At 43.6% G+C, this 27632-nt stretch overlaps 1 protein-coding gene across 1 annotated transcript in view; it reads right to left on the reverse strand.

The window, feature by feature from the left end:
• Positions 1-27632, reverse strand: part of RSPO2 (R-spondin 2) — an 89273-nt gene that overhangs the window by 60959 nt on the left and 682 nt on the right. The window contains exon 2 of the mRNA XM_083186696.1: positions 27306-27574. Within this exon, the coding sequence (XP_083042822.1) occupies positions 27306-27399 (94 nt within the window). The 5' untranslated portion in view covers positions 27400-27574. The remainder of the gene's footprint in view (positions 1-27305; positions 27575-27632) is intronic.

The following is a 27632-nucleotide window of genomic DNA, read 5'->3' on the forward strand; positions in this document are numbered from 1 at the left end:
CACCTCTAGTCCAACACAGAACACAAAGCTCTTGTTTAGGGATGAAATTTAAACACTGCACAATATCCTGCCCCATTAAAACCCTTGTGTGTGTCAGGGGGGAAGTATCAAGCCCAAACCAACCAATCAGCTTTGGTCATTTCAAAGACAGCGATAGATAACGGGCAGTTGCAAGATGATTGGTTGCTGGGCAAGTCTAGTATTGTCCTGTATTTATTATGTACTTGTAGGTCAGCTATTAGCAGTGTTCAGTGTCCTATTGCCCACCCCCAATTTCATTTATTGGCAAGAGCGCACCCCAATACATATCAATTAATAATTAAATGCAATTATTATGATTATTAAATATGGTGACCTCGGCTTCTCCAATTACAGTTCTATTTGCTATTTTTAGGTTTAAAAGGGACCTATGTACTGAAGCTGGGTACACACTGGACGAATGTAAATTATTTTCGTGGATTCCGATTGGTTGGAATGAGAATTCCGAAAATATCGTCCAGTGTGTAGGCACAATGTCACTGATGATGCGTGATACCAGCCAACATCCTCCATCGTCCGTACATACAGGATGACAGAGGATATTGGCAGTGAGAGCCATGCTGCAGAATACAAGGTTGACACCCAAACACCAAGTATTGTACTGCTTCCTGGCCAATCAGGCATGGTAAAATAAAAATATATTAAAAAGGGTGATCTTTTCAGGTCAACCTTTGCCACATTAACCTTGCTTGTGTCGTCTTTTTAACCATGCCGACCATACGTGCCGACCTAGACACTGTCTGTCAGCCATCCGGATACCAGTCTTCATGTACAGTTGCAGTTATCTGCATACACAATATTCATTTGAACATCTGTTTCAGGTTCCAGGTTAAACGGCGGTGCTTGATCCACAGACCCGTCAGAATCACGCGGCCGTCCCAAGACAGCCGCGCAGCCCACTGGAAAGGGCCATAAAACAATTGCAGTATTTCAAAGTGAAATTTCTCCTGTCTGGGAGTCAGAAAGCAGAGATTTATCAAACGCTGGAGTACAACAAATCTATTATACGTGTTCCTAGCAGTTGTCGAGTGCCATGTACTAATGTGTTTCACATCATGTGTCACACACATTAGCGGCCATGGATCATGTTTCTAACATATGGATTTTGACATCCCACTTGAACCAACACTGACCCCTTCTTGTTACAGAATAGGTTCCTCGCTGTTACATCTTGCCTGGTAATCCAGGACCAGGTCCATCCGCAGGTTACTTGCTCGGTTTTACTTAAATAGGAGCAGGGCCGAACACCACAATGTCCGTATCTTAGATCATCAGCTAAACAAAGTATTAAAATGACCCTCAATCCAGGAAGCATTTATTTTTTAACAGTACTGTATATATTCACAAATAGGCAGGGCGTTTTATATTTGAGAGAGGATGCCGGGGTGCATCAAGCCTCCCGTTTTATTCAGTAAGAGCTGCCCTTTGCGATGATAGGAATTTTGAATATACTGTAGGACCCAGAGTCCTCCCTTCCCCTCCGTGTGTGTGGTCTGGGATTGGATTCCTCTCAGAGGGGCAGTGTGATCAACGCCATCTGAAGTTGGCATTGTATACTCCATCCAAGCAAGAGAAATCTATCGCAATCTGGGGCTTGGTGCAAATGTTGTAAGTGGCTTAACCTCCGAAAACAGCATATTTGAAGGTTTTTGCCAGTGTACCTACAATGACAGTAATTAAATAAAAAAAGTTCAGAATATTCTTTCATTTAAAATGAAGATTTTTAGGATGGGAGAGGGCTATTTTTGGAATGGGGCTATGGATGTAACGTTTATCTACTGGCGGAAAAAATGAAAAAAATAAATCAGTATAATAGCCTGTATTTACCATCTGATGCAGCCAGGCACAGAACTATATTTGAGACTCTTAAGCCGCAAAGGATCATCCAGCAAGTGGAACACACGGGCCATCAACTGATCTGGTATCAACATGAACTGTAGCTGAGGAGCCTCGAACAGGTCAAGGTTTAGTCAGCATTAATCCTTCTCAGGTGACGTTGCTTGTGTTCCTCCACATTCAACTGATCTCCTCAAATATTTTTCCTTCCTCCCGTCCTTAAGCCTTCCAGATAGATTTAAGTAGAACATACTCAGGCATTTCATCTGCTGAACATCAAATTACCGTGGGCTCCATTTAAGAATGCAAAATGTGAGGACAATCCTGAAAAGACGGATGATGATGTGGAAGTCAGTGTATACGGAGATTAAAGTATCAAAACATAGCGCTTTTCCACTCAGAGGGAAACCGATACCATGTCTATATGCTAGAGAGATGCGCGAGGACACCCGTGGTTTGGATTTGGTATAGGTAAAAACCACCCTCAAGTATTTTGGTTTGAATATGGTTTGGTTTTGGATTCCTTTAAATAAAAATATTGATAAAATTATAATAAAATAGAAAAAGACAAAAAAGTAACAAAAGGAAAAAAAAAATCAATAAACATTGCTAATATATAATCATCATCGATAAAACCGCTAAGATTATGACATTTTGACCTGTTCACATGCAAAAAACAATTTCAGCTTTAAAATTACAGTTCCACTCGGGCGACAAACCTGAGCCGGTAATACAAAGGGCCCGATTCAGACCGGATTGCTGGTCTGTTAGTATTTGGGGCCCCACACAAGTGAATTTCCACCCATGTGCATGACTGCAAATTTGTTCGCAGCCATGTACATAAGAGGAAAACCATTCTCAATCACTCGCCATCGAATGGTTTTCCCCTCAGTTCGCAGCAATGAGTAAGCCAGGACTTACCTGGCGCTGCGAAGGCCGCGGGGAGAAGGAGGCCACTGCTGATGTCAGCATCCCTCCATCCCAATGGCTGGGGGAATGCCTGCATTTTCTTGGGCACTCCCAGAAAATGCAGGGGTACTGCACCAAATGGCCACAGGTTGTCAATCACTGGCTATCTTCGCACGGGCATAAGAGTACCATGCATACATCTGGTCGTGCGAATTCACAGCCCTGTGTTCAGATCTAAATGAGACCCTAATCCTTGGAGAAAGATCAAGTGAAGACAGATAAAGTACCAGCCAACCAGCCCTTAACTGTCATTTAAAAAAAAATACAGCCGGTTGCATGACAGCTTTGAGCCTATTGGCTGATTTTTTATCTCCATCTACTTGGGCTCTTTCCAAACCTTAGTACATAGACACCATAGTTCCAATCGGAACCCCCATGTGATTCCAAACTCATTTGATTTGGAGCCCCTAAGTTTGGGCGTGTTTGTATTTCAGGAAAATCGCACATCTCTAAGATATACGCTCATTGTACACATAAGTAGTTAGTAGCGGCTGAGGGTAGCAGTTCCAACATGTGATCCATTTATAGAAATACAAAGGAAAATGTCCTTAGATACCATTTATTGGTATTTTTTCGAGAAAAGGGATCAGTATTTTCAAAACTGTTCTGATAAGCATGAGCCTCATTCTGTTTCAAAACTTTGCATGGGCGCGAGCTGAATTTCCCAACGTTCCTTTACGCACAACCACGCCGCACAAAATGTAAGGTCCCTCTTGTAGCACAGCTTTATTCAGAAATGATTCATTCCATGAAATACGATGCAATGGATATCCGCAAGGTGGAAAATCTGAAACGGAAGTATCACTGCTGCAAATTTCCTATGTGAAAAGGCTTCATGCCGAATGTAACCCAAAATTGTAGTCGCTGGATTTTGGACAACTCCATGGTCTTAATAATCAACATGCAAAACTGCACGAGGTTTCCTACTAGGAGATAATTCGCTAAATCGTATCATTTTAGAAAAGATCATTTTTTAAATGTTCTTTTGCAGAACAAATTCAAATTGCTGGGAAAAAAAAAAGAAGCTCATTTGAATTACAGAACTAAGTTAACATGGGGGGAAAAAAATATTCAGTATGAATTGGAATTAGAAATCCATTCAGTAAAAATAGTCCAACAAGAGAGAAGATCAACTGCAGGACAATCACTCGCTGCTACATTTAGTTTATAAAGGTTCATTTTAAAAGTGTCTCGACCAACCGTAGTTTGACCACCTGGCTACATGGGAGAATTTTATGCAGTTAATTTGAACAACCTGTAAATGTGGCCAAAGACAATTCCTGCGTACTTATTATCCTGAGACACTTCTAAAGGGCAGTGTACTGTACAATTTGTAAGGGGGGAGGGGGGAGATCATTAAGTACATAGCAAACTATGCTGCAGGGGTCTTTTAACTTTGAACTTTGTGTTAAAAGAGGTAACAACTTACAGATTTTGACTTCATTTTACAGGCATGGTCATCCAGCAGCCATGTATACTGTACAACAGGGACATGCAGTGATTAGAATAAGGCAAGAAAGATATTTATAATGTATATAATATATATAGTCAAAACTTTGGCTCCTACTGTAGTAGGACAGGCATGCTCCCCTTAGAATATTATACATATATTTTATATAAACACAAACACACTAATAATTGCTTCAGTGTCCTGTCCCCTGATGCAACTGTCTTTATTTACCAAGTACTTGATCTTAAATTGCCTTGTACTGTATAATATAAAATATTTTTTCTCATTTATGTATTGTTAGGCGCTGCTGAACCCGGGCGGCACCAAATAAATAAAACCATAGCAAATATAATAATAATAATAAATGTGCTAAATATGAACAGAAAGATCCAGCTAGGTCTGCAAATATCACACTTATTACGTTTTTTCCCCACCGTCTGCCAACCAGAATCTTTACAGAAGCACCCATTTCCCTAGACCTGTAAACTGAAGCATATGCATCAAATATATATAATTAATTATTTGGAATTGACTTTCACATGTATAGAACAGGTTCAGGCAGCACGGATGGTGTAATGGTTCGTATTAATGCTTCACATCACTGAGATCATGGGTTTAATTCCCACCACAGCCCTAAGCGTTTGGAGTTTGTATGTTCTCCGTAGATATTCCGGATTCCTCCCATAATCCAAAAGTATACCAGTAGGTTAATTGGCTCCCGTACATGTACATGTGTCTAGGGCAGACTAGACAGGCCAAGTGGTTCCTATAGCATCAAATTCTATTTATCCAACAATATAGGTGTGTTTCCTGTCAGCTACTAATAGTAGAGGCAGCCATTTTAGACATTACCAGTTGGCACACTCGCCAAATGCATGAAACACCTCAGAAATGATATCCAACAGTTCAGCCCACAAAATGTCTGCCACCTAGGAACTTAAGCACGGCTGAGAATTGACAGGCAGGGGTGCAATTCTTGATATGATAGCCTGCGCATGCATACCGCCCATAGCAGCGGCAAACACAGGATTTCTATGGGGAGGGTTCCAAATATTGAGATACCTCATGGTACAGATCCAAGAAAAAGGGATGGAGACGTTCAAGTAACTACAAGTTTCAAGATTGTTCCAAAATCATGAGTCGTCAAAACGTTGGATATGTAGTGTACCACGAGTTCCACCATTACATTTCTGTGTATATTAAATTCTAGAGGGCCCCTGGGTGATTGATCAGTGGAGAGGAGAGCATAGGTGCCGATTCTGTGGGTGCTTGAGGGCCCGAGCACCCACAGAAATCGATGAGAACCCACCTGCTCAGCAGCAGCCCACCCGCCCATGTCCCACTGTACTGCCCCTCCCTCGTCACTGGCACAGGTACTGTGTGGGCATTTTTGTACCTGCACTGTGGGGGCATTTATGTATTTGGCACTGTGGGGGGGATTTTTGTACCTGCACTGTGGGGGCATTTATGTATTTGGCACTGTGGGGGGAATTTTTGTACCTGCACTGTGTGGGCATTTATGTATTTGGCACTGTGGGGGAGGGGGGGATTTTTGTACCTGCACTGTGTGGGCATTTATGTATTTGGCACTGTGGGGGGGGGGGGGGATTTTTGTACCTGCACTGTGTGGGCATTTATGTATTTGGCACTGTGGGGGGGGGGGGGGATTTTTGTACCTGCACTGTGTGGGCATTTATGTATTTAGCACTGTGGGGGGGGGGGGGGGGGATATTTTTGTACCTGCACTGTGTGGGCATTTATGTATTTAGCACTGTGGGGGGGGGGGGGGATTTTTGTACCTGCACTGTGTGGGCATTTATGTATTTGGCACTGTGGGGGGGGGGGGGATTTTTGTACCTGCACTGTGTGGGCATTTATGTATTTAGCACTGTGGGGGGGGGGGGGGGGGATATTTTTGTACCTGCACTGTGTGGGCATTTATGTATTTGGCACTGTTGCCATAATTTGAATATTGGAGACTGTGCTCCGTAATATAAATCAGTATTAGTTTGTGGCATGACATGAAGCCACTCCCCCATATTTTTGGCTTGAGCACCCACCCAGCAAAAACATAAATCGGCACCTATGGAGGAGAGTGCAGAGAACCTGTTATGTGTGGATAGATAGATAGATAGATAGATAGATAGATAGATAGATAGATAGATAGATAGATAGATAAATATTGAGATACCTCATGGTACAGATCCAAGAAAAAGGGATGGAGACGTTCAAGTAACTACAAGTTTCAAGATTGTTCCAAAATCATGAGTCGTCAAAACGTTGGATATGTAGTGTACCACGAGTTCCACCATTACATTTCTGTGTACATTAAATTCTAGAGGGCCCCTGGGTGATTGATCAGTGGAGAGGAGAGCATAGGTGCCGATTCTGTGGGTGCTTGAGGGCCCGAGCACCCACAGAAATCGATGAGAACCCACCTGCTCAGCAGCAGCCCACCCGCCCATGTCCCACTGTACTGCCCCTCCCTCGTCACTGGCACAGGTACTGTGTGGGCATTTTTGTACCTGCACTGTGGGGGCATTTATGTATTTGGCACTGTGGGGGGGGGGGGGGGGGATTTTTGTACCTGCACTGTGTGGGCATTTATGTATTTAGCACTGTGGGGAAGGGGGGGGGGATTTTTGTACCTGCACTGTGGGGGCATTTATGTATTTGGCACTGTGGGGGGAATTTTTGTACCTGCATGTGGGGGCATTTATGTATTTGGCACTGTGGGGAGGGGGGGATTTTTGTACCTGCACTGTGTGGGCATTTATGTATTTGGCACTGTGGGGGGACTTTTTGTACCTGCACTGTGTGGGCATTTATGTATTTGGCACTGTGGGGTGGGGGGGGGGATTTTTGTACCTGCACTGTGTGGGCATTTATGTATTTGGCACTGGGGGGGGGGGGGGGGGATTTTTGTACCTGCACTGTGTGGGCATTTATGTATTTGGCACTGTGGGGAGGGGGGGGGGGGATTTTTGTACCTGCACTGTGTGGGCATTTATGTATTTGGCACTGTTGCCATAATTTGAATATTGGAGACTGTGCTCCATAATATAAATCAGTATTAGTTTGTGGCAACGCCCCTTTCCCATGAAGCCACTCCCTCATATTTTTGGCTTGAGCATTCACCCAGCAAAAACATAAATCGGCACCTATGGAGGAGAGTGCAGAGAACCTGTTATGTGTGGATAGATAGATAGATAGATAGATAGATAGATAGATAGATAGATAGATAGATACACCCCCCATCACTGACGCTACAGAAACAATGAATATCATGCAATAACAGACTAGATAGTATTTATATAGGTACTTACACATCCCTACTATATACAATCCCTAGCCCTGGAGAGTAAATAAAACTATTATCCGTTGATCTTGATAAGATCCATCAGGATTAAAAACACGGGACAGAATTGGGGACATAAACATGACAAAAGAATAACGCAAATTACCCCTTCTGATCCCCCCGTGTTCCTCCTGAGAATGTATACGTTTCCAGATGTTGGATAGGTCCCCCCACCCCACCCAAAAAGAGCAATGCACCATCCTTCGTGTTTTGGTCCAGATGTACTAAGCCTGAAAAGTGACAAAATGGAGAGTGATAAACCACCAGCCAATCAGCTCCTACCTGTCATGTTACAGGCTGGGTTTGAAAAATTACATTTATTGGGCCAGGTTAGCTAAGCTTCAAAAGTGATAAATTGGAGAGTGATAAACAGCCAGCCAATCAGCTCCTACCTGCCATGTCACAGACTGTGTTTGAAAAATGTCAGGCAGGAGCTGATTGGCTGGCTGTTTATCACTTTTGAAGCTTAGAGAATCTGGCCCCTGAACTGATTGGTCGGTAGGTAATCAATCTGCACTGTATGAGAGAGAGGAGCTCAGGAAAAATCACTGTTTTCATATTCGCAGAGATCCACCGACCTCGAGCCCCAGAATCATTTTACAAATTCCAAACAAAATAGTTGGGGGACATGGGGGGCTGATAGGAAACAACAGTGTGGGTTGAAATAAGCCAGTTTTAAATCATTTAAAAAGACCATACATCCTGCATGCCAATTTTGTTCATCCATATGAATGTGAAACATGCGTCTTACAGGACCTTAAACTAGAAAAAAAACATTAGTCACTTCATTCGGTTCATCGTAAACAGATTTATTCAATGTATTATTTAAAATCTCCTTGGCAAATACAAATACACATGGAAATACTTTCAATGAAGGAGGGGGGGTTGGACTGCACACCCTAATTCTAAACATAAAGAGGGGTGCTATCATGCTGCGACTTGTCGTTCCACACAGGAAAAAATGAAAAATAAAGAAAATGCAGATGCACACCATAAATACTAATGTGCTCTGGACTGACCCTTAGGGGGTACATTTACTAAGATAGGAGTTCTACTGAAGAGAGGATGTTGCCCATAGCAACCATTTTCTATCTATTATCTTCTAGAACAGGGGTGACCAAACCGGTCCTCGAGATCTACCAACGGTCCACGTTTTTCCAGGTTACCTAGCTGGTGCACAGCTGTAGTCATTACTAACTGTCACATTCCCCAGATCCCCTAGCTGGTGCACAGCTGTAGTCATTACTAACTGTCACATTTTAAAACATGCTGCATTAATTTCGACTATATATCCACAGGTGGCCTGGAAAACATCTTGAGGACAGGTTTGGCCACCCCTGTTCTAGAAGGTGTTAAATAAATGAGAAGTAGAATTTCATTGGTTACGATAGGCAACATATCCCACCTTCAGGTCACCTGGTCGCGGTGGGTGGGCCCATATTTTCAGCCACAATTATGCCAAGCGCCTGACATTTATTGCAGGATTACAATTATCCTGATTAGTAGTTTTTGGATTTGCATCTGCATTTTTTTCTTTAATGTGAAACATTTTATTCAATAATTTCTACAAAAGCAGAAATACAAAATTAAAAACGCAAAAAAAAAAAAAAAAAAAAAAAAAAAAATCAACAAACATTGTAATATACTAATCATTGAAGCGAGGAAAAAAAGTCATCCCTCCGGCAAAAAACAGCGTTTGATAGTCAAACTATTGGGGTGGTAAAGTCACAACAGCGAATTGAAATTTGCTTTCCTTGTAACTTTTTATATTATTATTTATACAAATTTTTTTTTTTTTTTAAATGTCCATTAGTGGAACTAAAGGCCCCAACCTGAGGAGCATATCAGCGATCGGTCATGCCTGTACATATCCAGTTCCGCAGACTAGAGTAAGTGCTAAGCCTTGGAGCTCCCAGCCCAAAGGCGGATTCAGACCTCATGGGGCCCTCAGCAAGAGACCGGTTTGGGGCCCTCTTGCCTCCATAGCGCTATATTGTTGCTGCTGATTGCAGACGGCAGCGATAGAGTACATTGGCGCGTGCACAGTCTACAGATAAAGGCTCAGCTGCGTGACCATTGGCATTGTGTACAAATCTGAATCAGACCCGAGATCTTTCAGAAGTAGGGTTAATACCGGTGTTAAATTGATCACCTTCCTGACCTTCCACTTTGTGGGATACCTAGAAATTTGCAGCATATATTTAGGAATGTTCCCCATCCCACCGATCCTTAATACCAGACTAAACAGTAGTTAGAAAGTAGCAATTAGCAAAGTCTAGGAGATCTAAGTTTCTTCAGATTCAGATCTCTGAAAACTACGGGACTCATTTCCTGTTACTGCCGCAGTAATTCTGACAAATGAGTTGTCTCTCTGGGGAAGTTCAATTCAATTAGTCATTAATGTCTTTACCACCACTAATTGTATAAAAGGTCAATTCATTGGTCAAGTTCTGCTTAGCTTATCCACTACAGTGCGCGGCACGCAGACCAATGAAGCGGTGGTCAACGGTACAACGGGCTTGGCCCTGTGCCGATGTGTTTCGTGCACGGAACTCTTAAGGCCCCAATACAGTGGGATGATTTTGAAGACTCGGGCTGTCAAATCTGCCCAAATCGGGTCAGTTTGATGTCCCCTCAGGTCCGATGAATGGACCCGGGCACATCGTATCCAAGTCGGTGGTCGGACCTGCTGCCTATCCTCCTTCCGGTGGTATTTATGACGTAAAATCTAATTTGTTGATATGGGCAAAATCCCATGTGCAATCGAATACCCAGCTTAGTAAATTTACCCCTTAGTTGCCACCATCGAATTATAACAATGTACAGTGAGAGATGATGCCCAGAAAGGAATCAGACGGAGAAAAATGGAACGAGACCTGGACCCCTCTTTGATGTTTATGTTGTTTTCCTTTTCATGTGGTAATTGAGGGTTGCTTTTATCTAGTTACATCACATGTAATGCACATGTTTTGGCCAGTGTAAGCTTCTTGCCTTTGGAAGGCTCCCTCCTGATTGTGTGGCTAGTTATTTGGTTACTGGTTACACTCTCGTCAAACAAACATTTCTAGCATTGCGTCCCATCAGGCATCTGGCTCCTCCCCTCAGGTGTGCCTATAAAATATAAATAAACAAAAGAAGCGGGGATTGTAAACCAATGACTTAAGGCCCCTAGACATCAAGATGATTTGGTCCGATTTCGGCCAATTGCGATCAATCGGCCCATTAAATCGGACAAAATCACCTCTCCCTGACATGCCGTCGGGTCCGATGCGCGGTCCCGTGCGCATCGGATCCGACCTGGTGGTCGGACCAGCTGGCCGTCCGATCACCCGTTCCTCCAGGCGGCAAGGCGGGCGGGAAGCAGGGATGCATACGATCCATCACAACGGATCGCATGCGTCCCGGCGGCTCGCTGGGTTTCGGCTGTCCGTACCCTGTTGCGAGACATCACAGGCAGTGTATGGGCACCTTAAGTCCTGTTATGTTCTATGTTGTCTGCCTCCATAATAACTTTAATAAAGCTAATAGAAGCTAAGGTAGTTGTGTATTTGCAGGGCGCCCAATAGCAGCAGCACTAAAGTTCGAAGGGCTTAGGTCGACACATGACATAGGTTGACATGGCTAAGGTCGAAAGATCGGCACAAACCTTAGGTCGACAATGGGAAGGTCAACAGACAATAGGTTGACAGGAGTTTTTCACTTTTTTTGAGCCGGCAGGCGATATTTTATACCCAACCATCCACTGGGGCGTGGAGGGAGAATATAATAGTGTACGGTGTCAATGTCAACTTACATCAAAATTTAAGACAAAAAAAAAAAACTTTCTGACCTCAGCCATGTCGACATTATGACCCCTAGCCCCAATGACTGTGTCTGCACATGTGGGCGTTTATCTATGTTAAAGGTGGTGAATATCATCTGTATTAGTAGTACCCTGGTATATGTAATGTAACACAAAAAAGGAAAATGCAGGTGCATGCTCCTAAGCGCGCTGCTAATCACAATACTATCCCCAATTCAAATTACATCACACATAGGGTGGTATTTAATGAGCCTGATTCGCCATGTTTTTATGGCGAATTTGTGCTGTTTGGCGAATTTTGGACTAAAACGGTGAATCACCCTATTCAATGACCACATGGCGAATACATTTGAAGGTTTTTTTCGCCATGATTCACCGAGTAGCAATCGCTATCTTTTGATGGAGAAGTGGAATGTGAACTTTTAAAATAAAGTGTTTTGGTTTTTACATTTGGTGTAAAAAAATCAGGAATTTTATTCTGAGGAGGGGCATGCTACTTTTATTCATGTGCTGTAAGCACATGAATATATATTTCATTTAAAAAAATATATATATATATATATTTTTTTTTTTACACAGCAGCCAGCAGGGGGCGCCGGAGCCGAGCCGCTCATTACATATTCATATATTCACTGCACCCGATCGTTACGATCGGGTGTAGTGAATATAGGTCCCCTGCTGGCACCCCCGGGGGGCAGCCTGTGCTGCCTGGCACCCGGGGAGCCCACCTCCCCCCCACAAACGTTCTGGGGCAGGCAGAGAGACTTCCATCTCTCTGCCTGCCACGTCCTCATGCTCCCTGCGGCATTCGCCGCAGGAGCTCATATTCGCTGGTCAGGGGCTCGCTGCCCCTGACTCGTTGAATACCGGAGCCGGCGAGGCTCCGGAACGTGGCGAATGTGCAGCGAATCCAAAAAAGGATTCGCTGCACCTCGCAGGTATTCTCATTGAATACCGCCCATAGTGCCCCTACATCATATTATAGATCACATTACACACTTTACAATGCAGAGTACGGCCTCTTACTTACATTACACCACACAGTAGTACCCCTTATAGACCTTACACCATATGGTAGTTCCCCATATATGCAATGCCCGCAGTAGTATTGCTAATACACATATGATCTGTAGAAGTAGTGCCCCCTACACACAATGCAACAGTGGTAGGGCATCACATACACAATGTCAACAGTAGCACCACTTATACACCTAATTCTCACAGTAGTAGTGCCGCTTATACACATAATGCCCACAGTAGTAGTGCCAGTCATACATAAGGCCCACAGTAGTAGTGCCTCTTATACATAAGGCCCACAGTAGTAGTGCCTCTTATACATAAGGCCCACAGTAGTAGTGCCTCTTATACATAAGGCCCACAGTAGTAGTGCCTCTTATACATAAGGCCCACAGTAGTAGTGCCTCTTATACATAAGGCCCACAGTAGTAGTGCCTCTTATACATAAGGCCCACAGTAGTAGTGCCTCTTATACATAAGGCCCACAGTAGTAGTGCCTCTTATACATAAGGCCCACAGTAGTAGTGCCTCTTATACATAAGGCCCACAGTAGTAGTGCCTCTTATACATAAGGCCCACAGTAGTAGTGCCTCTTATACATAAGGCCCACAGTAGTAGTGCCTCTTATACATAAGGCCCACAGTAGTAGTGCCTCTTATACAGAAGGCCCACAGTAGTAGTGCCTCTTATACACAATGGAGTTAGCCCATGGATTAAGTAATTGTGAATTTTACGGGAGAGGGATCCCCCGTTTCCTCCTCACTGGTCCCTGCTTACGCACATGCAGCATGGAGGCCCACCCCTGGATTGGTACAGGTCGCAAGCTCACTGCAGGCAGGTGGCCATGGAGAAAATGCTGATTACATTTTAAAATTGGTGCTGACCTCAGGCCAATTGGAGCATGTGGAGAGGCAGCCAATCAGAAGCCCCTCAGCCACGCCTATTTTGCCAGTCCTTTGCCCCAGAATTTCTGGCAGCGACCTTGGTGGTAGCTATCACAGGGCTTCTTACTGACGCACGTCTTTATTAATGACAGAGAATCTAGACACAGAAACCAATATGAGCATTTCATGCAGCATTCGGCTACCATTAAACACGAATATGTAAATGTGCAGATTAGGAAACGTAACCTCAGGGGTCTCTGGGAGTCCCCACTAAGGACGGGTGCACCCCTCAGTTCTCCACATAACAACTTATTACATTAGAAGTGTACAGGGGGCGATGTCTGAAGTGCCATTAACAAGCCAGCGTATACATTTCCCCAGGTTATACAGATACTATACAACAAATCAGATGAAAGGCCCAAAGCCAAATAGAATTTACAGAAACACTTTAAACCTTTGCAATACAAACAGTCTGGTTTAAATTATTTGTAATTTGCACACGATTTGGTTACGGACCACACTCCTCAAAAAGTGTCTGCTGTAAGGGGGCAGCCATTTTGTGAAGGTCAAGCCTGCCAGGAGGAGAGCCGGAATCACAGACAAGAGACAAGTAGATCTGCGGGTCGCGGCGGCGAGCAGAGGGGTAAGCAGCGGGCTTTATTTTAGGGGGGAGGGGGCGCCCAATTTATAGCTACGCCACTGTCTCCAAGACTTGCCCACCAACAACACTGGCAGCTTAGTGCCAGTGAAGCTGCTGCTCGGCCATGTCAGTGATGTGCTCTCCCAGCGGAAGATGTAGCAAACTTTTTGAGAGACACAAGCACCAAACAGCTCCTACAAGGGAGGGGGGGGTTATTGTGCACAACTAGCTCATTTTAAATCAGGCTTACCACCCCTCCCGGAATGGTCCTTCTCCCGGCCCTCCGGGAAGGTGGGCAAGTCTCCCACATTCTGCTAATTGCTCCTGATCCCCCCTTGCCCGCTGGTGTAATTACCTGAAATCGTGGGTCTGTGGAGAGGGGGCAGGGCTAAAATGACGCGATCGAGGCATTTTGCGTCACCGCGAATCACAGTGTTTTCTTGCATGGAGGGTGGGGCCAAATGATGACAGACTTGCTCCCGCCCCCCTGATGTGGTAGCTCTCCGGGCTTCTCCCAGAGAGGTGAAATTAAAATTAGGCAAGTACGTTTTAAATCCATTATATATAATTCATCAGCAGACTATTTAGGGGACAGCATTGCATTAAACAACCGTAATATAATGGCGATGCAAACGCTAATTGACCCTGCCTTTATTACACACTGTAAAGGCTTAATAAAAGTATCGCCCCTGCTTTATGCGATTTGTGATTGCGCCTGTTAATAAACGGCATAAACTATACAGAGGGCATTAAAAACGGGGCTGAAAGCCATTTGTTAAATTGGTTTCAAAAGTAAAACATTAAATGAAGTGAAATGTTCGACCTGATTTTCATTTCAGCCTGGATGCAATTGATTTCTACCGAGTTAAAGGCCCGGCTCGGGCCAAGACTTTTATTTCATTAAGAAAATTCTATTATGTTGTATCTGAGATCATGTAATAGAGAGGCCGAGAGCGCCAGAGACATTTTTTGCGGCCGATGCCCCACAGTGATTATTTAAACATTAGCAGATGTTTCAGAGCGAGTTGCAGGATTCTAGGAATGCTTTTTTGTTTCCCCTGAACAATTGTCATCTTAGGTCCCTTCCCATTTCAAAGCACAGTCGTAAGCCTTATTAAACTGCACTTACAAGAAAGACAACGCAGGATACCAATAAACACCATTTTTAATTTGTAGAGCGGCAGCTGCAAAGTCCGGGCGAATGCATTCGTCTATTGAAGAAAAATTCCTTTGTAAAAATAAATAAATAAAAATGTATGAGATAGAGAGATAGATAGATAGATAGATAAATAGATAGATAGATAGATAGGCAGGGACTGAATACTTCCGAAGGAAGGATCTGGTCCAAGTACTAGAGCAGCAGCAGCAGCAGCAAGAAAAGTGATATGATCAAGGTTGGATGGATAAGCAGCACCTGTGCTTTCCTGATAGAAGTGTTTCCTGGGCAGAGGGTCAGGGCTCCTGATGGTGAAAAAGCTGCCCAGGTGATAGGCCAGGGGAGGTTGGGCTAAGGTAGGGACCCATTCCATTAGGTACAAAATGCTCTGTTTCTGGACTTCCCTGCCAGTGGCAGTTACAGAGTTGGGGCTGCACCACTGTCCAATATTCAAATAGGGGAGCCACGCCTACTGCAACCCCAAACATCACTGTCCTGGATTCACTGGCAGTTGATGTGACCCCCTCTCTTTGAATATTGGACTGTGCTGGAGTCCAACCTCTAACTGCCACTGGTAAGGAAGTCCAGAAACAGAGCATTTTGTACCTAATGGAATGGGTCATGTTGGAGGGTATGGTAACCATTTTTGCCTTTGCTGTTTACCTGCTACAAAATAAAACCAGCTTTCAGATTACAAGCGGTCCTCTAGCAGGTGCCATTTCAAAAATCCAAAATACAGTACGGCAGCCAAGCCGTCCAGAGTGGTGACCACAGAGCAATGACATCAGCAGGAATGGGACACAGGCTAACATCCTAAAGCTTTGCCGCCAGGACCGGACAATGTATCTCATTCAGATTTGATTGCAAATGTGTGAATTTGCAATCATATTGATTGACTGCACATGGATTGTAGCGTTCAGTAAAAAAAGTGAAAAAAAAATTGCAATCCCCTCACAATTTGACTGACCGTACAGTAAGTAGGCATTTGTGGGTGGTAACTGCCTATTTTCTGGGAGTGCCAGGGAAAAAAAACAGATGTGCCCGGGCGTTTTCAGGGTGGTTCCATGAAGACACCGTCGGCCTTGAACAGCTTGATTCTGTTGCAGAGTTGTGGAACTCTGTAGAGTTGTGGAATTCCCCCGTACATTTGCGCGGGTTGTGTTTTCTTTCTGTCTGGATTGCGGCTATCTACTCGCAGTCACCTGCAACTTCGCAGATAAGCAATCAGGCCCTCTACGTATAAGACACCACTCAACTGTATGCTAAGGATGGAGGATGCCATATCGAAGGCGATAAAGTACTAATTACTGGGAAGAGAGGGATCATTAATCAGTCATTTCTATGATTGACGACAGCAGCCATTTTCGCATACTAGATCATTTCACAGATTATTTTTGCTATTGAGCCAAACGTCCAACAGTTGCTGCCCTACAAATCAATATATGAAATAAAGTTCTCCAAGTTCGGTGGGCGGAGGGCAGGTCAGAAATGGACCCTTCTTGGGAAATCTCTTAAACTGTCCAAACAAGAGGCATCTTTTGTTTGGTTGCACTGTCTAGTTAGTGTGGTACACCAGGGGTGAGCTCAGAATACTGTATAAATAATGATGTTATTCTACCCCCAGTCCTCCAAGTAAGTGGGTTATCAGGACAGGGGGAGTTTAACCATATACTGTAATCTAGAGGTCTACAGGCCCTGGTGGGTCACATGACCCATCCAACTTGGCCAACTCAATAGGCCATAGGACTTCATATAACATGGTCTTGATTGCTCAATAAAACCACCCTGATTATTTAATGTATATGTTCTATCTATTTACATTATAAGCACCTAACCCAGTGATGGCTAACCTTGACACGCCTGCTGTTGTTGAACTACATATCCAAGCATGCCCTGCATTAGTTTTAGCATGTACAAAAAGCAAAGCTGTAGCAGGGCATGCTGGGATGTGTAGTTCAACAGCTGCGTGTCAACGTTAGCCATCCCTGAGCAAACCCCAGTTGCATTAATGCTTCATAAACGATGTACTAGCAAGAACCACATGGCCATCTTTCCATGGTGGGCTACTGCTTAGGGGCCCCACAAGCATAGGGGCCCCAGAGCAGCATAAGGCATGGCAAATAAAAAATTTCGGTACTTATGTAGTATCTGGGCTGCCGTTTTCTAAATCGGGTATATCGCATCGCATCGCATGCGACCATCGGATGCGATGCGATGACCCGATTTTTCCATAGGAATCAATGTTAAAATGGACTGAGTCCATTTTAACATGGAATTCAATGGGAAAAAGGGGTCCTTTTCATACCCCTACTATCCAAGTGGGCATGGAGTTGGATATAAACCTGTGGCGAGCGTAGCGAGCCACCGAGCCCGAAGCGTGGCGAGCGTAGCGAGCCCCGCGAGGGGACACAGAATACCGTCCCCTCGCCACGCTTCGGGCTCGGTGGCTCGCTACGCTCGCCACAGGTTTATATCCAACTCCATGCCCACTTGGATAGTAGGGGTATGAAAAGGACCCCTTTTTCCCATTGAATTCCATGTTAAAATGGACTCAGTCCATTTTAACATTGATTCCTATGGAAAAATCGGGTCATCGCATCCGATGGTCGCATGCGATGCGATGCGATGCGATATCGCATCGCATCTGATTGTATGCCTTAACTTAAGGCATACAATCAAAAAAATCGGCAGCCCAGATACTACATAAGTACCAAAATTTCTAAGGACAATAGCATTAGTGCTAGCCAGTTCTCCTTCTCCAGTGGTCGCATTGAATGTCAGTCATGATGTCATCCCGCCCGGCGTGATCAGGGAGAAGCTCCAAGGGAGGAGCCACCTCCACGGCGGAGAAGACAGAAGAAAAATAATTTTTAGTCCTGTGAGTGGTTGAATAGGTAGGGACCCGACTGCACTGCTTTCTCCAGGGCCCATAATGCTGTTAAGATGGCAGTGAAGCAGCAGCATGTGGAAAAGTCCCAATCATACAATGTAGTGTTTGCTACACCCCAAACTCCGGATTGGCTCTCAGTCCAGGAATCTAGCACCCATCTCCTTGTCATGTCAGTAAGATTCTGATGGGTAAACGGACCAAACGCGCAATTTGAAGCCCGACAAGGGACACGTATTAAACCAGAGTGTCCCGATTTAATGTCCGGAATAATGCCAACCAGCAACCTTGTTGGGAACCCACCCGAAATGACTAATCATGGCTCATCCCCATTCAAAAAATTGGGCCAACCAACTATGCGGGATGCATGAGACCCAAATGCTCAGCCTGGGTGTCCGCGTCCATCCAATTTGTTCATTTTATTTTTGTTTAAAGGGCTTTGGCTCCGGGTTACAAACCTGTCCAACTTCCCAAGCAACATTAAAATATACCCCACCACACCCAAAATACTCCTAAATATAGATTTTGTTAGGCTGAGTATCTTTCCTTAGGACATGTTTGGTCCCATCATTGTCAGTGCTTACTGCATCCTCTTAAGCGATTACCGAGATTATGGCGTGATGGCAACTTACGCAGTTGCAATAGGCTTGGCATATTACAGTTTTTGAAGCCATATGTTAGAGCATTCACTACCCGCCATTTTCTTCATTCTGGGGACAGTTCTGTAAGTTGCATCCCACAGTTCCAGGGAGGCAGTCACTTACTGAGCTGCATCGGTAATGGTTTAGTACAGCTGTGGTAAGCCGGTACACAGTGACCATTACCAGTGCATGTTAGTAAATATAGCCCATATCCTCTCTCCTCTGTAATCCTTGTATATATTTTATTGACCAACAAAAGAAACATATATACAAATAAACAGAGTATAATTGGTACAGACAAGCGTCTAAAAGATACTTATCTATACACAACATTGTTTTCTGGGACAAAAGCAAACACGATAACACACAGAGTTTACAAATGGTTGTACCCCCCACCGTAAATTGAATTGTCCACAGTTGGGTCTTGCAATAAAATACTTTTGTTCCAAATTCTATTTACAAAAAAGTTCTAAATAACTTAAAAGTACCTATGAAAGAAGAGAGGCCGGGGGGGGGGGGGGGGGGGTAGAGAAGCATTGACAGTGTACATCCACTTCTGAATGCCCCGGACCATAAATATTGAGGATTTTATGTCGCTGGTAATCAAATGTTGGCCACTGAATGGATCAGATCATGCCCCTGTGGTTAATCCACTTGTCCAGTGTGGTTGGAGATCAATTAAAACCAGCTTAAAGAGTTATTGTAAAGGGGACAATTCTCACAAGTTGAGTTAGATCTCTATTCACCCTTCTCCCTGACAATACAAATACTTAAGCTGCGGACTAAGGCCACAATCACCTCTCACCGTCTAGCCAGCGTTTTAAGTAGTTCCACATTTAATTAAAGACACAGTATACCCTTTGTTGGCACAGATTGTCCGGTCACTTTTGAGCAACACAATCAAATACAAGCTGGGGGGGGGGGGGTTCAGAATTCTACAAAACATCTGTTGAAACAACGTCAAGATGAAATAAACCACTTTATAATCTAATGTTTTAGTTACTGAAAAATTTACAAGACCTTAAATGTTTAAACCATTTTGCTGGGCATTTTATGAGAGGTCGGCGTGTTTGTGTAGTGCGGGGTTTATGGCGCTTAAGAACGACATAGTTTAAAAGTACAGGTATGGAAGAGATCTGGTCAGCAATAACGGTCGGACAATTAGAGAGACGCAGCGCAGAACCGCTCCAGCGAAGCGCAGGAGACGTAGAAACAAACTTTCCCGCAATGACTTTAAAGAGCTCATTTAATTTCGCCGACAGACCTCAGACACTTTGCGGTGTGCTCCAGATTTATCCAAAGCAACAATTGCGGCGCTCCGGCTAAATTGACTAACCAGAGCGTTTGATCTTCCTTGGTTTTGGCGGGTATGGATCAAAGGGGATGCAGTCAAAATCCCGACAAGGTCAAAATACCGACATATAGAATGTAGACAGGTGAAAAAAATGTTTGACCCGACATGTGCCGACAGGCGGTATTTCATGCCCTACCATCCACTAGGGTGTGGTGGGAGAATAAAATAGTGTGCCGAACGCAGCGAGGCACCGTGCCCGAAGCATGGCGAGCGATGCGAGGGGCTGCGCTTGACTTCCAACTGTGTATATGTTGACATTCGGGTAAAAAAACCTGTGAAAAACCCATGTCGACCTCGCGACCGAAAGTCATGTTGACTTTTTCACCTGTCTACATTTTATATGTTGGTATTTTGACCTTGATAATCAATAGGTCGACATTGACAACGGTCGACAGAAGCAACATGTTGAATTGATTTTTTCTTTTTGCCATGCGTCGGGCCAGGTGCATTAATTACGTATATGTTAACTTAGAAATAGTAAAAAAAAATAAAAAAAATAAAAAATTTAAATAAAAAAAAATCCTTTCAAAACTCATGTCGACCCTTTCACGTGTCAACTCAACCCATAATTTGGCAGCTGGATTTAAAGGAGAAACAGCATTAACAAATAAAAAAATCAAAACATGCCAGGTTTTATATTTTATGGTGCCGCCCCTTTAAATCCAGCAGCCAAAACCACCGAAGACTCATTGGGTCGAATGACCCATACCTTTCAGTGGTCAACCCAAAGCATGTTGACCAGTTTAGGTCGACATGCATTGGGTTGATCAGTGAAGGTCTACAGGCCCTAGATCAACATTTGAACCAGGTCGACAGGATGACGCAAGCATTAGGTCAAGAGCCAAAAAGGTTGACATGAGATTTTTATATTTTTTAATGTCCCAAATCAACATAGTTGATATGGACACAGTCTACATGTACTGCTGTACTCGCCATGCTTCAGGCATGGAACCTCGCTACACACTTTTGTATTCTCTCACCCCGCCATAGTGGAAGGTAGGGCCTGAAATACCGCCTGTCGGCACATGTCGGCTCAAAAACAGTGAAAAACGGCCTTTGCATTGTCAACCTAATGCTTGTGTAGACTTTGACCGTGTCAACCTTAGCCACGTTGAACTATTTCAGGTGTTGACCTAAGGTCTGTCGACCTTCAGTGGTTGAGCCAATTTATGTAGACTCTAATAGAGTTGACATAGCGAACATTTCCCCTTTGAAAAGTGCTGCTTAGTAAATTCGGATCTGTGGGTCATGAAAAACACACTCACGCCCCCTGTACCTCCCAGTCTTATAAAGGTCATCACCTCTAAACCTCACCAAATGTTTAACTCATCTCTAAAGATACCATCTTGACCAAAGACGTCCCCGACAAGAGGCCATTAGACCCGTACAAGAACCAAAATCTGAATTGCTCCCAATTTGCAGCATAATGACTTTAAATTAACTTTTCGTTTAAAATGATGACAACGTACTGGAAACGAGATACGGGTTGGAAGTCATTCCGTCACATGTACACAAAATCAATGCACAAATCGGGACCAGTTCGGGAAATTGGAGACCTCTTAACCTGGGCACCGCGAAACCATAATGTATGTTATATTAAACTTAAGTGCTAGATTATTAGGCACATACAGATAGCGAGGGGTGTTACAAGAGATTACGCCAGACGTACTTACAAGCAACCACATGATCAATAACCCGTTACATGATCCAACCCTTCACGCTGGTCTTCGGCTTATGTTCTTGGCGCTTCGCCAAAGACAGAATGATCATTAATTGGGGTAATCGCAGATCTGGCAGGGAAATCATTTACATTTTTTTTTCCCATCAAGATGACCCGACAGATAAAAAGGTCTTGGAGAGGAGAAGTTACATCTTGTACTTTTTTGGGGTCTCTGTTTAAGACAATTACATAAAACAAAAGGAAAAAAAAAAAGTTTCACGAAACGACCATAAATCTAATTTTGTGGTCACTTAGAGCCTATTCTCCAAGCCTCAGGAACATAAACACCAGCATGCAGCGGGGACAACCAACACAGCACTTAACCAAAAAATGAGTCAACTATGAAAGCAGAAAGATGGCTGACGAATCACAGCTGGGTAATGATTAAAGTAACCTCTACTCTTGATACATTAGGCTATAAGTGTATTACTATCAGTAGGACTGCCTACTACATTACATGCAGACTAGGGATGGCCATCGACGATTTGAAATCGATGGTTTATGGCTGATGTTGAATACTTTTGCCATCAATGTGGGAGAACCAGATGGTTTCCCTACATTGAAGGCAAAGTAGAATCTTTTCTTTCTCAAGGTCCCGGGACACTGAGCATAGCTCCACCCCTGACACCCTGAAGCCCCGCCCCCAAGTTCTGATTGGCCCACTATCTCACCGTGACCCTAACTGTGTGGAGTTTGTATATTCTCTCTGTGCTTGTGTGGGTTTCCTCTGGGTACTATATTGAAGGGAGGCACACATTAATTAAAAAGAACCAACCTAAAATTAAAAAAAAAATAATACTAAAAAAAAACACTCCCAAGACTTTTCAACAGGATCGGAAGGTTGACACAAGTCATCAAAAAAGATTGACTTGAGTTTTTCCCTTTTTTTTTAGCCGACATGTGCCGACAGGCGGTATTCCACACCCAACCATCCACTAAGGCACGGTGGGAGAATGAAGTAGTGTGCCGAGTGCAGCCACGCACCGTGCCGGGGCAAGGAGACACGGTACACTGTGACTGTGTCTATGTTGACATTCGGGTCAAAAACTTTGAAAAACTCATGTCGACCTTTCCATTGTCAACCTAATGCTTGTGTCAACCTTCTGACTTTAGCCATGTCAACCTATTTAATGTGTCGACCTAATGTATCGTTGACCTTCATAGTTTCGACCTAGCGTCCGTAGCCTGATTGGATTTCCTTATGCGGCAGTTAAACGCCAGTGAAAACCCTGCAGCTAATGTCTACGCCCTTCCTGTACACGAGGGTGCTCTACAAACAATGGCTTGATATGAAATATTGCGCGCTGCGCCTGATTCAGAGAAGGACGCAAAGCTGCTGTGGCAGGCAAGTGGTTCGATGGTTTTGCACTGCGCAGCAGTTGAAATGCAGTCACGCACAGGGGATCCCAGCGCAAAGTGGATGAAAGGTAGTTGGCATTTGGGGGGGGGGGGTAACGGGAAGAGGGGGCTATCACCATTTTTCATCATCCTTTGATATTTAATTCTAATGCCTTGGACACACACCCTAAATTCCAAACATAATGATTGGTGCTATCATGCTGAGACTTGTAGTTCCACAAAGTAATATTTCGATTTTTATTCTCCTGCGTACAAATTAAAGTGCAACAGTTTGCGTCGCAGTGTATCAACCAATACCGATCTAGAGAAGGGCGGGACGCTGGTTCTTCTCTGCATTATTAATATGCAAAACATTTCAGTGCTGCGGCGAACAGCAAGAGCAAAATGCATTAGTCTGCAAACCCAAAAGGTTACACTGTATATTGTGGACGGAGAGATAATCGTTGGAGGAAATACAAAAACAAAACAAATAAACAAACAAACCAACCAAAACAAAGGCACTGCGGGCAGAGGAAGATTTAGCATACAACAGACCCATTAGCCACATTATCTAGTTGTACAGCCAATGATTATAGTATTAGACGTAGAATGGCACCATATTAACATTTATAGTATAGTATAATATCTGTGCGGTGATGCTGAATGCCAGGCGGCATTGCTAGAGTCCCTCATACGCTACATTGGGACAAAAGGTGTATTATATAGACGATGTAAGGACCGGTACAGAACACATACCTTGCTGTGTTCGCAAATTCTTCAATTTGTTCTCCTTTGTCACTATAGAGAATCTGCTTTATGGTTATTGGCTGTGAAATTTCCAGGCGGGGCCTGGTGTGTTATTAACTCCTCGTGTCCTATAAAGGGTTAGAATTTCCTTACATTGTAAGCACACACAGCCTGGTAATGATAACCAGACCCAGAGGCAGCATTGGGAAATTGGCTTCTAGCCAGGGGTAGTATTGTAAATACGGAAAGCGCTCTCAATCAGAGGTAAAATAAAGCTCTGTTTGCGGGGAACGCTTACTGCGCAATTCTAGGGGCAAGTCAACGTTAAATATGGTCTAGCAAATGACAATTGAAATGAGAAACATGGATGGTGTAGTGGTTAGCATTTACTGCCTCACAGCACTGAGGTCATGGGTTCGATTCCCACCATGGCCCTTACTGTGTGGAGTTTGTATATTCTCCCCGTGCTTGTGTGGGTTTCCTCCCACACTCCAAAGATATACTGGCAGGTTAATTGGCTCCCAACAATAATTAACCCTAGAATGTCTGTGTGTGCGTGTACATGTGTTGTAGGGAATATAGATTGTAAGCTCCACTGGGGCAGGGACTGATGTGAGTGTTCAAATATTCTCTGTACAGCGCTGCGGAATATGTGAGCGCTATACAAATAACTGGTAAATAATAAAATAAATAACCTTACAAAACTATTTTGAGGAACAGTTAAGACACACTACTTAGCTATAGCACATTATTAGATAAGGCTGGAGATAAGAAAAACCAAATTAATACATACATACATATATATATATATATATATATATATATATTTTATACACACACACACACACACACAAACACACACACACAATAGATTGTAAGCTTGCGAGCAGGGCCCTCCAATTGTAAAGTGCAACGGAATTTGCTGCGTTATATATGAAATTGTTAATAAATAAATATATAGTGTGTTATTCTTTAACACACTATGAATACACTTTATTAAAACCTTTCCAAAAATATACTTTCAAAATTAACTCTTCTACTACTAGATCATCCATGATGTAATGACGAGTACCCTGTTCTCACGAGATCACCTGTGCTGCAAATCTATTCAATCTGGTAAACAGGCAACCAAGGAATCCTTCAGGGCTACCAAAACCTTAACCCTCACCTCTGGCATCATTACCACTTTTATGGTTGGCATAACAATTGCGCTGTGCGCAAACTACAGCTTGCCCCTTACTAAGTGACCTCCGCCATTCGTACAAGTCCTACAGGAGAACCCAGGCAGATTTGGTTTGATGTGATTTAACAGACAAATAGACTTCTAGTGAACCAGACAAAAATCTGAAAACCAGGACAAGGGCGGAGGAGAGACCACCCCACGTATTCGGCCATTCGGAATTGCGCTTTTTTCCCACCCTTACTGAGAATTTCAGCTGTTATTTCATTTTTCCTAATCGAGATCTTTTGCAATCGCCTCACTATTACAGCCAAAACTTGCTTGCGCCTCTTTTTAGGGGGTTTATATAATAAATGTCGATTTTGCTTATTTTTTTAAACCAATGTTGGGCTTCCAGGGCTAAAACACACATTTACTAACATTTTTAAACTAATATAAAGAAAATGAACGGATAGTAAATGTGTGTTTTAGCCCTGGAAGCCCAACATCGAACAAGATTGATTTCAAATGTTGTGAAGTCAATCACTATTGACCTTTAGTAAATACTGTATATCCCTAGGAAGTAAGAGATGTGGTAAGAAATCTCCAGTTTTTTAAAGCAGCAATCATTGACGCTTTAAAAAAAAAAAAACCTGGAGATTTCTTACCAAATCACTCACTTTCTGATTGTTATCCTATTAAATTTCACCCCGATATTTTTTTTTTTTCATTTATATAACAAATGTGAGAGACGCTGGCTCTTTTAAGGGATATTTTGCACATCTCTCACAGAGACGTTGGCACTGTAAGGGTTAAACAACTTGGAGAGTCACTACAGGCATGCAAATACACATGGAGGCGTGGTACTATATTGTAAATATGTTACTCAGAGGAGCCAATCAGCTTCCATTTAGTGGGATTCATACTAATGCCCGGGACACACCAGGACGACCCGCTCACGATCACGCGGAGAACCGTGAGCGGGTTCCGATCCGATGGCGACCCGCACCCGGGTGTATGGTCGTTTTCAGATCCTACCTGCTGCAATAACGACTGACCGACCGGAACAGGACAGAAAAGGGCCCAATCAACATACAATCTACATCCAATCGGTCGGAATTGGATCTAGATTGATGGGATCGGACCCTCGTCATCCTGTGTGTACCCTGCATATCAGGTAGGATGGTTGCTATGGGTTACTACACTGTTAATAACCAGTCAAAACAGTATGTTCAAAAGTTAAAATGAAACATTTAAATAACCATGTCCTCCCTCAAACATACCTATTAGTAGTTGGGTAGGGGTGTGTGTGTAAGGCATGCACTGTCCCTAGCTTAGTAAATACAGCCGCATATATGAATACTATTAGCATAAAGGGGTCTTATTACCTAATGGAAGCAGGGTATGTTTGGGGCTAGAAGTACAAAGCGATCCTGCTTCAGGCATGTCCTGTTTCTCCAAATGTAACGTGAATGAAATAATTGTATTTGGAACATAAACAGTAAGAATTTCGGAGCTTTCCAGGAACATCTCAGCTGGTATATGCGGTCTGCTGCTCTGGGAGGCGATTTCAATCTTAGACCAAGGAAAAACATTCTATTTAAGTCTAAATCAATAACTGACATTTGTGAGAGATCAATCAGACCTGGAGCTCACATGCATGCCTGTTAGGAGCAAACTACCCAGGGTGCTATATGATATCCCATTACAAACATAAATAGCATACACCTGCAATAAGCAACTGACGCCTATATACATATGCCCCCCACAGTAAAGAAAACCAGTATAACCATCAGTTTTTATAACTAGCAAATGAGGGGGAGCAACACTGCACCCCTAGGGTAGTAGATTATGGGCAATATTAAAACGACCTGACATTTCTATGGCTCAATGTGACTTTAATATCCTTATAAATGACATTAGGGAAGACTTTGTCTTATATAGATTTGTATCATTGTTTTTCTGCTCCAAAACAATAACCAAAATTTGCATATTAACCGGTTTTGGTTGATTTAAGATTGCTTGTGTCCCAATTAAAAGAAAAAAAAATAAACACCTACAAATCTGCTGCAACCAGAAGTTCTACAATAGTCCCTGAATTCCAGCTATTGCGTGCATTGTGTTTTATACAGTAGTATTACTCCACCTATTGTCCCAGCAGCAATAATGCAAGAGGAGAGCAGGTACTGTAGTAGCATCTCCCAGTAGCAGCAGCAATATACAGAACAGAGGATACATGCATTGCATACAGCCAGGTGTGTGCTACACCTCCAACCAGCAGGACCCTCCGCTCTCCCCAAGCACTCACCTCTCTTGCTCCTTCTCCAGCGGTTGCTCTGACAGTGGCTGTAATCCACACAGTTCAGGATGATCAGTGCGCAGGAAAAGAGCCTGAACTGCATTTGGGCAGGTGGCAGGTACAGGGTAGTGCTGATTAATGAATGCAATGTACAGAGGGGGTCTCTTGTGGGCAAGGGTAGGACCCTCCTGGGCCACCTAACAGCAGTGAGGACCAGAGTTGGGGCAGAGGAACCTGGTCTGACTCCTCTTCTTCCACACTGCCATCCTCAGCCCAACCTGATGGGGAGAATGAGATGCAGATTAGACCCACAACCACTACACACATTGTATTTGC

Source organism: Crinia signifera, chromosome 5 (assembly GCF_055691185.1).
Source record: "Crinia signifera chromosome 5, ASM5569118v1, whole genome shotgun sequence".
Taxonomy (NCBI): Eukaryota; Metazoa; Chordata; class Amphibia; order Anura; family Myobatrachidae; genus Crinia; species Crinia signifera.